This window comes from Nelumbo lutea, chromosome 1 (assembly GCF_056320005.1).
Source record: "Nelumbo lutea isolate HS-2025 chromosome 1, American lotus-T2T, whole genome shotgun sequence".
Taxonomy (NCBI): Eukaryota; Viridiplantae; Streptophyta; class Magnoliopsida; order Proteales; family Nelumbonaceae; genus Nelumbo; species Nelumbo lutea.
This window is the reverse complement of record NC_142684.1, coordinates 138191088-138208178: the sequence shown is the minus strand read 5'-3', so window position 1 is coordinate 138208178 and position 17091 is coordinate 138191088. Positions and strand designations below refer to the sequence as shown.

At 37.8% G+C, this 17091-nt stretch overlaps 1 protein-coding gene across 1 annotated transcript in view; it reads right to left on the bottom strand.

Annotated features, from left to right (window-relative positions):
- Window positions 1–469: 469 nt before the first annotated feature.
- CLUB (TRAPP II complex TRAPPC10/CLUB) overlaps window positions 470–17091 on the bottom strand; it is a 90999-nt gene continuing 74377 nt past the window's right edge. The window contains exons 13-21 of the mRNA XM_088945463.1: window positions 12494–13039; window positions 12183–12395; window positions 11561–11951; window positions 11371–11461; window positions 11194–11278; window positions 3723–3912; window positions 1767–2065; window positions 1263–1353; window positions 470–947 (exon numbers count right to left, since the gene is read on the bottom strand). Of these exons, the coding sequence (XP_088801589.1) occupies window positions 772–947; window positions 1263–1353; window positions 1767–2065; window positions 3723–3912; window positions 11194–11278; window positions 11371–11461; window positions 11561–11951; window positions 12183–12395; window positions 12494–13039 (2082 nt within the window). The 3' untranslated portion in view covers window positions 470–771. The remainder of the gene's footprint in view (window positions 948–1262; window positions 1354–1766; window positions 2066–3722; window positions 3913–11193; window positions 11279–11370; window positions 11462–11560; window positions 11952–12182; window positions 12396–12493; window positions 13040–17091) is intronic.

Here is a 17091-nt window from a genome sequence, read left to right as displayed (position 1 = left end):
ATTAATATTAATAATTTTTAATTTTTAATAATTGGTAATAATAAGAAATAATTATTAATTAGTGATAATGAATTAATAATAATAATAATAGTAATAACAATAATCATTCTTAATTATTAATTATTAATTATTAATTATTTATAATTAGTAATGATAATTATTTAATAATAATAATAATTAATTATTAATGAATTACAAAAAATTATTAATAATTAATAGTTATTATTTGTTAATTAATTATTAACTAATATATTAATTAATAATCAATTGTATTAATTAACAATAATTATTTATAAAAAATTCTTTGATATAGGGTTAAAGTGGACATTTGACAATTTTCAGAATTCAGAATTCAGAGGAAAGAAAAGTTCACTAATACCAATATACCTCTTGATAGATGTCAGACTTTAGAGCAAATGAACAGACCCGTAGTTGCATTTTCCACCAGTCTGACAAAAGAGAACGAAACTGAAAAGAAATTGAGAATTCCATCATCCAATTTTCTTTTTCCCTTTTTCTTATCAATCTGTGACACAGCTAATTTTCTCCGACAACCAAATTCCACTATCCTTTTCTTTTCTCATTTAACAAAAGGGAAAAACAAAAAAAATAATAAAAAATGTACACATTGCAGGTTAATTACCAAGAGTAGATATTGAATTTACATGGCTAGGCAACATGGATTTGTAAGTGGTTAAAAATAAATTCAATTACAAGATCAGGGTTGGTAGAAGACCTCAAGGAGATAATTTTCCTATGGAGAGATGGGAATCATACTGGAACACAAAATGAAGAGCTCAGAGCTGGAGGCAAGACACAAACAAGGTGGGGCCCTGCAGGATTGGAAGCTATATTTGCCTCACCAACATTGGGCAGTCCAAGTTGAGGAGGACGAACGTATCCTGCTACCAGTGGCACACATATAATCGAGAGAATAATCCTTGAACCTGTGACAAGCAAAAAATGTATAAAACTGCTTAGATCTGCTTCCAAAATGTTTAGAACTGTTAAAATCAGGTTGAAAATATAAAACAAGACCAGGTAGCATGCATCCCACTTGTTACATGAAACCATAGGTTCCAAAACCATGGGCCCCACGACCTCTACAATTTATTTTTAGTTGTCTAGATCAACACAATCAAATAGAGACCTAAAGGGCCCACAGCAGTAAAACCTATTGGACCATTTTTGATAGCTTGTGAGCTTCCAGTTATTTTTCCTTGTACATATCAATGAACATGTACACCAAATAGTATACAAACCTCGCTTTGTAGATAGTGACACATGCCCTCTTTTCCTCCCAGCAATCATCCAGTTATCTGGATTCGCATTGATTTCATATAACACCTCATCCTGTTGTACAAGAATAAGTATAATTTGCAGCATGTTAGCAGTCACGTAACCAATAATTTTCTAAAAACTACACATCTGAGGTAGAAAAGTATGCCTTGGGAACAAAAACATATTCTAATACAAGTTCAGTAACTAAATAATGGAATGCTACAACCCCAAGTTTTCTGGTAGCCAAATCCCCTAGCAACTTTACCTAAAAGAATAAGTAAACTACACTAGCATTCTCTTTTAAGGCATTTCACATTAAAATTGCAGTATCCTATACAATATAATCAGAAAAATAATAGCCATATAAATCTCAGAAAATCATAATAGCAAATAGAATAAAATGGGATACGCTATTCTTTTCCACTATTAAGAAGGAACTGGTTGATTTGAGATGCCATCAAGAAGAAAGGCTTTTGATGACTTACACTATCATGGGAAATGGAATTCTCCTCAAAATCCTTCAATCTTTCAACTCTCCATTGCATGCTAATCAACTGCCCAACTCTTAATCCACGAGAAGGAAGCGGCAGGAAACCAACTGCCAGACAGGGATCAAGCACAGGTCTTTCTAGAACAAGTGCACTTCTGAAGAGCAAATCATGCTTGTCACCTTGAGATCGAGTGGGTTCCGCAGCCACAGGTGTATGTGCCCCATGGGTTCTATCACCAGAGATACCATATCTAATGTTTAATATACTATCTGCATGTGATGTCTCTGCTTCATCTGTGAAAACAAGTAGTGGTTGCATTTATTGGGATGTCCAACAACATATAAGTCCATTTCAACTATGAGAATCCTGCAGTTTCAAGTATTTAGACAAAAATATACTAGAAATTTAACTAACAATTCTCTTCACCATGGTAAAGCTCCTGCATTATTTTACGTAGATGAGACTGAATTCTCACCTTAACCTGTTGTTACTCAGGGAAAATTTTAGAACTAAACTATTCTGTATTCAAGACATCTTTTCCATATTGAGGAATGGGAAAAACAACAATTTCAATGCCTTCCCCCACAAGTAAAATCATAAAGTTCATCATTGATTTCCTTGTTCAATTAAGGCATGCCAGTTTCAGTATGTATATGGAATATGGATTTAAGGTATTGGACTTTCAGATTTCCAAACATATGACAGCAAGAATATGGCTACCTGCAGTCAAATAATTTACTATATTACACTTATTAATCAATAATATGTTAGACCCATGTCCAGGCCACCCCTCCCAAGATCCAAGATAACTGGGACCAACATTAGGTAATGGCCTTCTTTTTTTACATGTACAATCTCTAATATGTATTTTCAAACAAAAGTTCACACTTCATTTGCAGAAAATCTCTTTCATATATATTATTATGGTGACTCCCTAGGTCAACATGCAGTCAGAATACCAGGGATTAAAACAAAAGAACTCAAATTCCATAGTTCAATTAGCATTTAACAATGGTTGACAAAACAACTTCCAAATTAGCAGGACAATGAAGAAACCTATGTAGTCAAAATACCAAACGTTGCAACTGGACTAATAGCCAAACATGGATACCAGTTCTTAGTTAGTTGATCGGTCAGATGAATAGGAACAGGCACAGATTGAGGGAATGTAGGATTCAATGAAGCTGACATGAACATACCAAGTCAGGAAGTCCACAAGACTTTCCATTGCTAGCTATAGAAAAGGAAATAAAAAATATAATTAATGGAAAAAAAGGTATAGAACTGTTGAAAAAAGGAACTGAATATGGTTTTTACAACTGATTGATGCATTAACTACTCTGATTCCAATTGGTGCAAGGAAGATTCAACTCAAGATGGATTTTGTAGAACTGGTTAAAAGGTTTAACAGGACTTGGGCATCAATTCATGCTAACAGGTAGAAAAAATTGGGTTAGAAAGGCTCTTTGGGCTTATCGAAAGAATACAGATTTGTCCTGAAGTTATGAAAGGGTTCTAAGTGAACAAAATAAGTATAGGGTTGGAACTAATGATATTTTGGATGAAGGCTTAGAATAGAGATATGTAGGGACAAACCAAGTTCAACAAGGTTCCAGGTATATGCACATGCACACAAGGACAAAAAATATGCTTCCCAAAGAAAACCCAAATTCTAAAAATTAGAGTTCTAGGTAGAGTTTTAGAATGAAATTTGGTAGAACAAGTAATCAGAACTCATGGAGGTTACCTAAATGAAGGTATTTTTAGAATATTTGGCACAAAATTACAAAAACTATAGAAATAGAAAACCCTTGCTGATTTAATTTGATGTTTTAGTCAATAATGTCTATCTATGCTAGAATCAAAACTTCTAGAGGAAGTTAGAGAGAAAGAAAGACGCGAAAACCCAAAATCACTTGACAGGTTTGAATAGAAATATATGTGGATTACCTCCAGTTTTTCCACTCCCTAAGCGTATCCCAAACAGAATTCCAGCTCTTGATGATGGAGAGATGACAAGTGGAAAGAAGCTTGAAGTTGGTCTCCCATCACCTTGACCCACATGAATAAATCCAGGTTGTAGATCTAGCCAAGCATCATAAATGGTCAATGTGGCCCTCACCTGGGAGTGTAGTATCACCTTGCAATAGCATAGAACCAATGGGAATTCAGAAATCATTAGTAATGAGAACAGCTTCAAACTGCCCTAATAAAGTCAATTATGAACATTCAAGAAGATGCAAGTTGAAATAAGCCATCTTGACACATTGTATGAATTAAGTGCCCGAAGTCACACCAATAATTTCACATATCCTGGAAAACCCCATACCAAATGGATAATTCATATAAATTGTAAAGCTAACTTCCAACTTCTTTTACCAAAAAGAAAAGAAAAAGAATTGCTTAGATCCAATGTATTCAAGATGGTTACTTAGTGAGTAGATAATATATAAATAATGTACTATCAGCAAACTTGAATAGAAAAACGAAACCATATATCCATGCTAAAACATGAAATGAAGCATACAATAAAAGACATGAAATGAAGCATACAATAAAAGACATGAAACATTAGATATGTACATTTAAAGTGCTTTTACTGTACGGAGAACTAACCAATAAGTGGCATAATACCTTAATGGAAGCCACAAAAAAATTTAAATATTGAAGCAATGAATAACAAACCCAAATTTTAAAGCTTAAGCAGTACAAATCATGTTTATTTTGTGTAAGTTTGTATAAACAGCAATAAAGTTACAGCATATAAGAAATTAAATATCAAAATACGTAAGTGTAACCTGATCCTCCAATATTTAGCCACCCTTTCTATATCATTACACATGCTTAGGAGCAAACTGAATAACGTATATGATTATAAATATTATGGTCATATAAAATTAAACATTTTAAGTCACAATATAAATAGCATAAAATATGGGTATAGGATGCAAGTCATATACGATTGATTTGGCCTGAAGTATTTGACTAAGTCAATTAATTTGGGTGTACCACCACCTAGGTTACAGCTAAGCAGTCCAGATCATCTGCATTTGGACGGGAGGAATTTTCCTTCGAGTCGAATCAAATACTGCCATGTCAAAGATTTGTCAGATGCAACCCACCATGAACCAATTATATTAGTAACTGTCCTGGATTTTAAAATCTTTTCATAAAATAATAGAAACTCTTGCCTTAGATTCTATCTTAAAACAGTTACCCTTAGGCTGAGCCCTGATACCCATCACCACCTTTACAGCCACTGCCATGACATTTATTTCTCTCTTATGGGTTTTGTTAAAATGATCCATTAAAAAAAGGGCTCATTGTAAATATAACAGAATAAAATCAACCATCCGAGTACAAAAATAATACAACCATGGATGATGAATCTGGTAAAAGCCATCTATCAAAAAAACACAAAATATAATCTGATAAAAGGCATCTGTCTTTTGGTCCATATAGAGAATCATTAAGGAGATTTTTTTATTCAGTGATTTTTGAACATTTTTTTTTCTAATTTTCCTTGTTATTTGATGATTAGTTTCATAGATTTTTTTTTCCCAGAGCACTCTTCAACTTTAACTAGAGATTGTCGCTCTGTTGACCATGCATCCATGCAAGTGTTCACTAAAAAAAGAGTAGGGTTTTAGAATGGTTGGAGATAGGGTAAGAAGGACTGCCAACAGGATGGCAGATGCATTAGCAAAACAAGGAGTTGATAGGCCTCTTCTATTTTGGGAAAAGTTGTAATATGATGTAATTTGAGTTGGAAAAATGCTTTGATGTCTGTACTAAATTAATGAATTCTTTTTATTGATAAAAGAACCAACCAGATCCACTTTACCCCCCTCCTCAAAAATATCCCTCCAAATCCCTTGCTTGTTCATCTGTAATCCCCTTATAACTCTAACCCATACAGTTTTAGCCTACACTTCCACTTCTCTCTGTACAGGTTTGAATAAAAGTCCACTATGCATTCCTTAATTCTACCTTCCTCTTCAATCAGTCCAAACTCCGTTTTTCTTTATTTTCCCCTCCTTTAAATACTTCCTCCATATTCTATTCAACTTTTTGCTCAAAACATGGCTGGCCAATCCCTCAAATTGCATTTTTTCCCACCAGCTAGTAACTCCATAAATCCTGGTTCCTCTATCCATCAATTTTCAAAACAAAATGGACAGGAGAGGAATTTCACCAATATCAAGACAAATTGGTGTATGATCTGATAAAGGTATAGGCGGAGCTTTCAGAGACAAGCACAGAAAGTTTTCTTCCCATTGTGTTGACACCATAAACCTATCCAATTACATTATTTCCCAAAGAAGGAAGATAAACAAGCTCCCACTTTCTCATGAATTCAACAAAAACCCTCGTGTCTATGTTGTTCCCCTAGGGAGTTTAGGAACATGAAGAAAATTAATAAGAGTTGGGCCATGAAAGAGAGAGAGATCTCTGGCTACTAATGGTTGAGAAAGAACCATCTGCTAGCCTAACTTTATCTTTACCAAATGGGAGACCATAAGAATGGAAAAGGGTTGGAATTAGCAATCATGTGGTTAGAAGCCCCTGAGTCGATGATCTAAGGAAATCCAGTAGCATGGGTGAACACATGGAAAGCAGCATTATTACTTGATGTAGATGCAAATGAGGTAGGTGGAGTAGAGGCTACCCCTTCCATTTGACAAAGTGCTTTACCATACAACTCCAAACAATCTGTAAAAGAGTTTATAGTATCCTCCTTTGGATCAAAACTGGTAGAATGGTCCTGAGACGAATCAGTGATAATACTATTAGGCCAGGACTCTTAGATGCCACATTAGCTGAATTGTACTTCTTGTGGGTCTGTTTCTTGGTGGGTTTCTTTAGTGTGCTTCTTGCGGACTCTTGAATTGTACTTCTTGTGTCCTTCCTACTAAATCCCAACAAATCTCACATGTCTAACGCAATGGCAATGTGTACACCACAACTTATTCTTCCCATCACCCTCTGGCTTCTTAATAGTCTCACTCTTCTTCCAAGACACCAGTTTCCTATAAAACTTTGGGATCATCCTCATCCTTCAGTCAATACTCTAATGGTTGTCTAATTCTTTCCACCAAGAAGCGAGGGCTGAATAGCAAGCAAAAAGACTCCTTTCCCCTTGATTACAAGTTGAGGACTCAGCCTGCAGTTGGTACATCCTTGCATAATGCCTCTGTTCTGCATAGGTTGCCTTCACTTGTTCCCGAATCTCATAAGCAGTATTAGCCCACATGAAGTTCTTCCTCAGATGTGGCTGCATGGAAGAAAGAATCCAGGATATAACCATAATGTTTTCTTGGTCCCATCTATCATGCTTTGTAGTACCAGTCCTAAGTTCCTTAACTCTACCATTGACATACCTGACCTTCCCTCTTCCTACAATGAATAATTTCACTCTAGGAACATTCTAAGCCCATCTTTGGGAGTGCCTATTTGATAAATAAGTGCTTATTGGATAAGTTCTTAAAAGTGTTTATCCTAATAAGCACTCATGAGTGTTTGGTGAAAAAGCATTTATTTCAAGCAGGGGTAGTATGGGTATTTTTAATGTGACATGGTGGACCAAGATGAGCTGGAACTTAAAAATAAGCTCAAAATTTGGGCTTCTTGAATAAGTGCTTGTTTTCAAGAATAAGCACTTATTCAGGCTTATTTCCCAAACACATGTAAGTGCTTATTGGTGTGGTCCCGGCCCAAAATAAGTGCTTATTCAAATAAGCAGTTAAAAATAAGCATCCCAAACTTAGACTAAGTAGTTCAATCCATCAAGAGGGGTGATTCAAGAAGTAACCGAATCCTCAGTGACCATGAGGAAGAACTTCTACACCTTATAGCGTCCCCTTCTAATAGAAAAACAGCAATTCAAACCCCCAAAACAAAGTTGTAACAGTATCTCGAGCCTAAACACAAGGCTGAAAAAAGGAAATGATTATACCGACTTTCGAACAAACAGTAGAGAAACACTCTAAATCAATAACATCTCTATGGCCATAAAAGGAAAACTGTCATGAGAAGACTACTAAATCCCTGTCGATTTGAAAAACCACTAATATTTGCACCAACAGTGGCTATACATCAATCAATCAAACACCAAGAAACACCCCATTACAACAAAGAACATAAAAGATAAAAAAAGGATAAACAGCCTATGGGCCATTCGGCCCATCTTCTCTACACTACCCTTCAAGCTGAGCATAGATGTCAATCATGCCAAGCTTGCCAGTATCATGCTGAAGTTTAGCCTTGGGAATGCCCTTGGTGAGGAAATCAGCTAACTATCCTTCAGAGGTGATGAAAAGTAGAGACACTTCTCCAGAAGCCACTCTTTCTCGAATGAAGTGTTTGTCAACTTCAATATGCTTAGTTCTGTCATGTTGCACTGGGTTGTGAGCAATGTTGATGGCAACCTAATTATCTCAATATAACATCATTAGCTTATCATGCTCAATACCTAGTTCCTCCATCAAGGATCTAAGCCACAATAGTTCAGAAACTCCAAGAGCCATGGCTCTGTATTCTGTTTCGGCTGAAGATCGAGCAACAACTGATTGTTTCTTGCTTCTCCAAGAGACAATGTTACCTTCCACCAAGCTACAATACCCAGAGGTAGATCTTCTGTCATCAATGTTTCCGGCCCAGTTAGCATCTGTGTAGGCTTCAAATTTCATATGGCCATGCTTAGCAAATAGAATTCCCTTTCCAGGGGAGCCCTTCAAATAACACAATCCGCTCTATTGCTGCCATGTGAGTATCCCCGGGAGCATGCATGAACTGACTGATGCAACTGACAACATATGCAATGTCTGGCCGAGTCGTACATAGATAAAGAAGTTTTCCAAGTAGTCTCTGGAAGACTCCCTTATCTTCTAACAATATTCCATCTAAAGTAGAGAGTTTATGGCTCATATCGATAGGAGTAGCAACTGGTCTAGCACCCATCTTCCTTGTTTTAGAGAGCAAATCAAGAACATACTTTCTCTGAGAGAGAAGGATCCCATCCTTGGATCTAGCAACTTCTATGCCAAGAAAGTATTTCAATTCCCCCAGATCTTTGATCTCAAACTCTGTATGAAGGAAAGAATTGAGATCATTAATCCCTGAGACATCATTACCAATCACAACAATATCATCAACATACACAATCAGGTAAACGGCCAAGGATCCTCTCCTCTTCACAAAGAGGGTATGATCAGACTATGTCTGTACATAGCCAAAGCTAACAAAGGCAGCCCTAAACCTTTCAAACCATGCTCTAGGGGACTATTTGAGTCCATAAAGAGATTTCTTCAGCCTGTAGACCTTTCCTTTCATATCTATTTCATACATCCCTAGAGGAAGAGACATATAGACCTCCTCATGTAACTCTCCATTCAGAAATGCATTCTTTACATCTAGTTGATAAAGTGTCCAGTCTGAGTGTGCAACCAAAGATGGCAGAACTCTCACAAAAGTCATCTTGGCAACAGGGGCAAAGGTCTCCAGATAATCAATCCCATATGTCTGTATAGCCTTTTGCAACCAACCTAGCCTTGTACCTTTCAATGGTGCCATCAACATGATATTTGATAGTAAAAACCCACTTACAGCCTATTGGATCCTTCCCTTCAGGCAAATCAACCCACTTTCAATGTCCAAGGGCTTGGTTTGACAGGTTTAGACTTGCTCTAGAGAAATTTGGGTATATGCGAGCTCACTCAGACCACACACTTTTCATCAAGAGGGGTGGTTCCTCTCTGACACTCCTTGCTATATATGTAGATGATATTGTGGTAACAAGTAGTGATGCTGATGAGATTAGTTCCCTTAAGCAATTACTTCACAAAGAGTTTGAGGTGAAATATTTGAGTCATCTCCGATATTTTCTAGGGATTGAGGTGGCTAGATCTAAACATGGTATTTTCATTTCTTAGAGGAAACATGTCCTTGACCTTTTGGAGGAAATAGGAAATTTGGGAGTTAAACTTGCAGATACTCCCATTGAATTGCATCATAAGTTAAGTGCAGAATAAGGTGAACCTCTTAATGACAAGACCATGTATCAATGGCTGGTTGGGAAACTTATGTATCTTTGTCTGACTCAGCTTGACATTTCTTATGTTGTCAGTATTGTTAGTCAGTATATGCACTCTCCAAGAACCACTCATTTGTTGGCCATTGAGTAGATCCTAGCATATCTCAAGAGGTGTCTAGGTTGTGGAATACTCTTCAAGAATAATGGTCATATGAAGATTGAGGTGTACACTGATGCGGATTGGGCTGGATGTGTAGATGATAGGAGATCTACCTCTGGGTACTGTGCATTTGTTAGAGGAAATCTGGTTTCATGGTGAAGTAAGAAACAAAATGTAGTAGCTTGTTCAATTGCTAAAGCAGAATGCAAATCTATGGCTCATGGAGTGGCAGAAGAAGTTCTATGGCTGAAATCCTTACTTGAAGAACTTGGAATTGAGCATGAGAAGCCCTTAATGCTGTATTGTGACAATCAAGCTGCTATTAATATTGTTCATAACCCAATACAACATGACACATTGAGGTGGATTGACACTTTATTAGGGAGAGAGTACCCTCCCAAGAAGTGTGCTTGCCATATATTGCCTTTGATATGCAGCTTGCTGATCTCTTCACCAAAGCAGTCCCTAAAGTCATGATTGAAACAGATTTATGCAAGTTGGGAATGCTCAATATCTATTCCCAACTTGAGGGGAAGTGTAGAGATGTAGACAGAGATACCTAGTTGGTTCTATATGTTTGTTAGGTGCAGAAATATGCTCCCCATCCTTATTTGTTTTGTTTCAGAGTGATGTACTTATTTTTTCTCTCTGTCACAGTTGACAGGGGTATTTTTGTCATTGTGTCTTCTTTTTCTCAAGTAATATAAAAGCCAATGAAGGGTACGGCAGAACCAATTCATTCTTCTCTCTCTTTCTCTAATTCCTTCTTCTCCTCTCCCTTCTTTTTCTTTTCTTCTCTTGAACAGATCTCGAACTAACCTAGGACTGCTGCAGCTGTGTTTCAAGTGAATTCTGATGCTCAAAAAGCTAGGCTGGTGGCACCCAGGATATTATTTTTCTTACTGTAACAGCGGTTGTACATAGTGAGACATAAAAGGACTAAATTCCCTTGCAGCACTAACAACAGAATTACAACACATACTTGATATTGTGTTGTAGGGCTGGAAATCCTGGCCCATGATCATCTCTATTAAATTTGCATTCTTCATCTTCTATTCAAGTATTTGTTCATCTAGATAATTCCTCATGAAACAAATTAAAAAAGAATTAAAACTGCAAATTGACATTAAAAAATCCTTAAGAAAATGTGCAACCTAACAAAATAAATAAAAAAATGGCAGCAGCATACATAAAGGCAAAGGTTTTTAATATTTGAAACATATAAATACCTGCAAAAGCAATGTTCCATCATTACATTTATCTGCTATACGTGTGCTTACATGGAAAGGATCTGTGAAATGGACAGCAACTGTCCTGTAATCAAGCTCACTTATTTCAGAACATTTGGATAAATTACTTAATGGAAACTGCATTTAGAAGTTAGGAGAACATGGAAAAGTTATTGCCTTTCAAATGTCTGGTTGCGAGATGCCCCAAATTCTAATTTCAGAGCTATTGTCCTCATTCCATCTAGATTACTCTGTGGATAAGGAATGACTGTTCATAAAACAAACAACAGCATAAATGAATCAAGAGTTGGATGTCACAAACAATATGCATATTAAAACTACAGTAAATTGGAAGCAATGCACTGACCTGAAGATGTCCCTCTTGCAAGCCTGTTATCAATAGCGCAGACAGGAAACCACAGAACAGAAGTTATATTGCTTGCCCAGTCCGGCAACTCTATTTTCCCATCTTGGAGTTTTAATTGCTTAAAGTCTTCATAAACTGTAGAAGATTCCTTTCTGGAATCATGAGAGATCCCCATGGAAGAAGAGTCCTGAAAAATCTTAGTGTAGCTCTCCATCTCAATAACATGTGACTCTTCAATCTTTAGGCCTGGACCAGTATCTATATGCAAGACTGCATCCTTGAGGGAGTAGTTAATAGGCTTCACAAACAGTCCAACCCACTGAGGCTCATTCATTAGCAAAGCAGACGAAATAGCTGCAGAAATATCAACTAGAGGTCTTGGATTAAACACCTAGAAAAAGAGGGGGTGGGGAACTTCATCAGATTCTCAAACAAATAAAATAATTCGGCTCAGCACGTCATGATAAAAGATACAATAAATAATGACATGGATAAATCTAATATATCCAAAGCACTGAGAGGAACGGGTAAAACCTCATGCTGGATGCAAATTATTTCTTCCCTATAACTAAAATTTTTACATGCCCATTTTCTTATTCCTATGTAAAATTAGACAAACTACCTTTAAGATAGGTCTTGCTGGCTTCTCGTAACTCATAAAATCATCACTGTCTGCAGGTCCACCTTTAGAAAAACTATGAGATCTAAATCTTAGGTGCCCAATCTGTCCAGTGAGAACCCCTAAGACATAAGATCCAGGTTTTTGTGCGGGTAGAGCAAGGGTGATGGTGTTCCTACCAGGCTTTAGTATGGTAGCAGCTGAGCTCCTTATTCCCTGAAACACCACAACAGATGATTGACAAACTGAGGAAAAAGGAGGAAAAAAATACATTCTTTTCTCAAATGAAAAATACTGTTAATCCAAAAGTATACCTTAACACCTTCATCAGCACTATATGTAGCTGTGAGAGTGAGACTAAGTGACTCAAGAGTTATATCATCTGGAAAGCCACTCCAGACTGTTACAGATAGTGTGCCTGGGTCTCCATCACATAATTCAAGTGGCGGACCAGGATTTCCAGAAAATGTTATTAATGATGATACATCTAGGGGAACAGGATCTTTCATTTCACTGTGTGCAAGTCGAACAAGCTCTGACTGAAAAGCTTGGCGTTCCTTAATTGAGAATAAACCTTTATCCAGTGATAGCAATCTTACACAAGAAGAGAGATACCCAGCTTGATCGTTAAGTATCTTTTGACACTCAGCCAGGTTGGGTAGAACTTCAGCCAATAGATCATGCCACCCTTCACCAGCATAGAGGGCACAGACTTTTTCATATGACTTTGCAGCTAGATCAAAGTTTCCATGTCTATAGCAAACAGCTGCAATCTCACCATCAAGCACAACTCCATGTCTTTTCCACCAAGAACGATGATAGTTATCAGCAGCACCTTTTGTCAGCTCCAAATATTTTTGCTGGCAAGAACACAACTAAAAGCATGAGAGAGAGAGAGAGGCTTAAAAGATGCAATCTCCAAAACATACAATAACACAATTTCAAAGAAATGTATACAACAAACTAGCAAATTACAAGGAAAAGACATGGTGATTCCCCATTTGCAATGAACAAAGAAAAGATTTCAGATAGTTAACTCAGGTTCCGTTTGGTGTGCCTTTCCGTGCAGTCTGTCGGCTATTTACAACTTACAAGCTCGGCAGACCGCGATGTGGTCTTTTCCCATTTGGTTCGCGGTAGATCTAGCCACCAAAAGCCAACGCGCCGAAAAGACGTGGGAAGCCAAAAACAGGCGATTTTCGGGAAGCTCCAAATGGAGCTTTTGCATTTTTTTTTCTGTTCATCTTTGCGCGGAAAGACACACCTTAACCAAATAGGCTTCAGACTGCTCAGATCTTAATGCAAAAGCTCAATGCGTCTTTTGACTGTCAGAGATACAAGAAGATCTTCCCAAAAAGACTTGCCAAATGGCCCCTTAGTTACAGAAATTCTTACTTAAGACGGTGCAAATAGAGCAGAGTTACACTAAACAAGAAAAAATGCATATCTGATTCGAATGCATTATGTATAAGACATAAGGTTTAACATGTATGCAGAGTGCCACTGGTTGGCTAAAAAGGCTTAAATGGTGAACATAAAAGCAGGAACCAGGGTACTGTGGAAATAGACTTATGGTAGTTCCTTCAAATAGTTTCATGCAATGGCTTAAAATATAAAAAATTTCATTTCTGAACCTGAAGTAATTTCAGAACTTTTTGTTTTTTCTTTGAAAAGGAAAGTGATATACTATGCAAAACGTATATATGTGTGTGCAAGCATGCTTCTGTACAAATGAAGACCAGAATTGAAATGATGATCCAAGTCAAAATTCAAAAAAAAAAAAAAAGGGAGGGGAAAAAGAGGCTATATTGACTTCCCTGAAATCCTTGTCCATAGATAGCTATTAATAGATTATACCCACCAGCTTCATCAAAACTCTCTCTACAAGAAGTTTTCTTTGGAGGGGATGGAAAGATAAAACAGTGTTTCAAACACAACCTGGAGATCAATCTGTTATCCCCTCTGGGTTAGGGTTAGATGGTTCAACTGTCCAGGTCAAATGGTTCAACCCACAAATATGTTGCAAATTGTTGAGTGGGCCGACTTGTGTTTAGTTTATTTTCTTTTAAATTAAAATGTTGTTGGGCCTTTGGCCTATTAGTTTTTATTTTTTAAAGAGCTGTAATTACTTAGTTTGAGTTGCCGCCCTACTAAGGGCATCCTTGTAATATCTCATACTTAAGTTAATGATAAATAGAATGAGGGGCTGGCGGCTAGGGTTATGTTAATCTATCCTAGTCGACCTTCTTCTCTTTTCTCCCCTTTCCTCTCTTTCTGAAATCCCCAACTTTCTACTCTTCCTTTCACAAGAAGCTTGGCTGAAATCAGCACATAAGGTTTTCTACTTGGTATCAGAGCAGGTTGAAGGTTCTTGAAGAGATTTATTCCTACAGCCCTAGATCGGCCGACTGCATGGAGTTTTAAGAGGCTGATCGAAGCTTTCAGGTAAGCCCAATTTTTGGATTTTCTTGATGGATCTGTATGCCCTATAGCTGGTCTAGGGTTTCTCATCAAAATCAGGAAAAACTGGAGAAAGGGGAAGAGTCCTGATTTTGTTGGACTCTTCAATTTTGACCTAGGTAGTGGTGCCCTATTTTTCTAGGGTTCCTTTGGGTTTTTTGTATGGGGCAATTCAAGTTCCATGTGGTTTGGAGGCCTCTAGAGAGGGCGGTTGCTTCTTCTCTCTCTTCTCCTTATCCCACCGAAAAGGAATCTTTTGTGGGAAGAAAGTCCAGGACACCAAAGGAGTGTCGTTGGTTCCAGAAGGTATTCTGTTTATTCTTGTTGCATTTTTTAGCTGTTTTCTGGACCTCTTTGAGACACATGGAGGGACGCAGAGTTGAATATAAGCCTGGGAATGAAATAGGACCAGTAGGAGGAGGTGCTGGAGACCCCTTCGGAGCCGAAACCATTACTACAATTAGGTTGGATGGTACAAATTACTTAGAATGGTCCCAATCTGCAAAGATGGCCATTGGGTCTTGTAGAAAATTGGGGTATTTTATTGGTGAAGAGGTAAAACCCGAAACTGGCAACTCCCGGTGGGTGCAAAAAAATTATATGGTAATGACATGGTTGTGTAATTCTATGTTGCCACATATAAGTAAAAACTTTTTATGGGCAAACACTGCTAAGGAGATATGGGATGGGGTTGCAGAGACCTATTCACATAAGGAGAATGTTGCTAGGGCTTATCAACTGAGAAATCAGATTATTGCTACTAGGCAGGGAGATAGATCTGTTGCAGCTTATTTTTCAGTCCTTAAGACCCTGTGGCAGGAGATTGACCATCTAGAGACTTTTGCTTGGGAAACCACCAAGGATGCAACTACCTATCAAAAACACTTAGAGAAGTATAGGGTGTTCGAATTCCTTGCTGGCCTTAACCCTTTGTATGACATTGCACGACAACATCTTCTTTCCAGGGACAGTGTCACTCTCTCCCAAGCATATGCATTCGTCTTAGGAGAGGAGTGCAGGAGGGATGTAATGATGAAGAATCTCATGTCTGATCAGTCTGCTATGGTAAGTGCTGTGAAACCTAAACAGAATGGCAATGAAAACAAGAAGGAAGACAAAAGGGACTTAGTCTATGACTACTGTAAGAAACCAAAGCATACAAGAGATACTTGCTGGAAGCTTCACCCACATCTTGTGCCGACCAGATTGAAGAATAAGAGAGGAAATGCACATATGGCAGTTACTGGTGACACTCCGGCCCCCTCTACTACAGTTGCCTTGGAGTCTGTTGCAGCTGCTGCAATAAGGGCCGAGCTTGAGAGGTTTGGGTTACTTCTGAATCAGAGGGATATAGCTAGTTCCAATTCAGCCACAACCGGACAACAAGGTACAGGTAGCACAGGTGGAACTCACTCTACCTCCCTTGCCCACACAGGTAGTCCACATGTCACTGCAAACTATGTTTCTGCTTCAGGTAAGGAGAGATCTCCTTGGATTATAGACTCTAGAGCCTTAGAGCACATGACCCATTGCTCCACCATTTTCTCCTCTTACCAGCTCAGTTCTGGTAGAGATAGGGTCTCCACAGCTGATGGATCCCATGTTCCTATTGCTGGGAAGGGATCTGTCAAGATTAATGATTCCATTTGTTTACCCTCTGTCCTCCACGTTCCTAGATTGAGCACCAACTTGTTATCTGTTAGTAGTTTGACTAAGAATCTGAACTGCTCAGTATTTTTTTCTCCTGGACATTGTATTTTGCAGGATCTGGATTCAAAGAGGACGATTGGGAGTGGTCGTGAAGTGAATGGAATCTACCTCCTGGATACTCTTCCAATTCACCAAAGTCATCATGTTTGCAAGGATAGTGAGTCAAAACTTGTGGATCGGATTATACTTTGGCATAATCGTCTGGGTCATTTGTCTTTTTCTTCTTTAAGTTCTTTGTTTCCAAAACTGTTTGAGCCTGTGAGTCTATCAAGGTTAAAGTGTGAAGGTTGTGAACTTGGAAAGCATTGTAGACACTCTTTTAAACCGAGTAATAAAAGATGTTCTTCTCCTTTTGATGTTATTCATTCGGATGTGTAGGGCCCTTATCATGTTCCCTCTATGGGCGACTATCGCTATTTTCTTCTGTTTGTGGATGATTTCTCTCGATATTCCTGGATTTACTTGATAAAATCACGTGATGAGGTACCATCCTTGGTGAGGCAATTCCATCAGATGGTATTAACACAGTTTGGAACTAGAATCAAGATGTTCAGATCTGACAATGCTAGAGAATATTTTGAGAGACATCTTGCCTCATATCTGTTGGAGTATGGTGTTGTCCATCAGATTAGCTGCTCCTACAGTCCATAGCAGAATGGTGTTGCAGAGAGAAAGAACAAACACATTGTTGAGACGGCAAGAAGCATGATTGTCACAGCAACAGTTCCGATTCAGTTTTGGG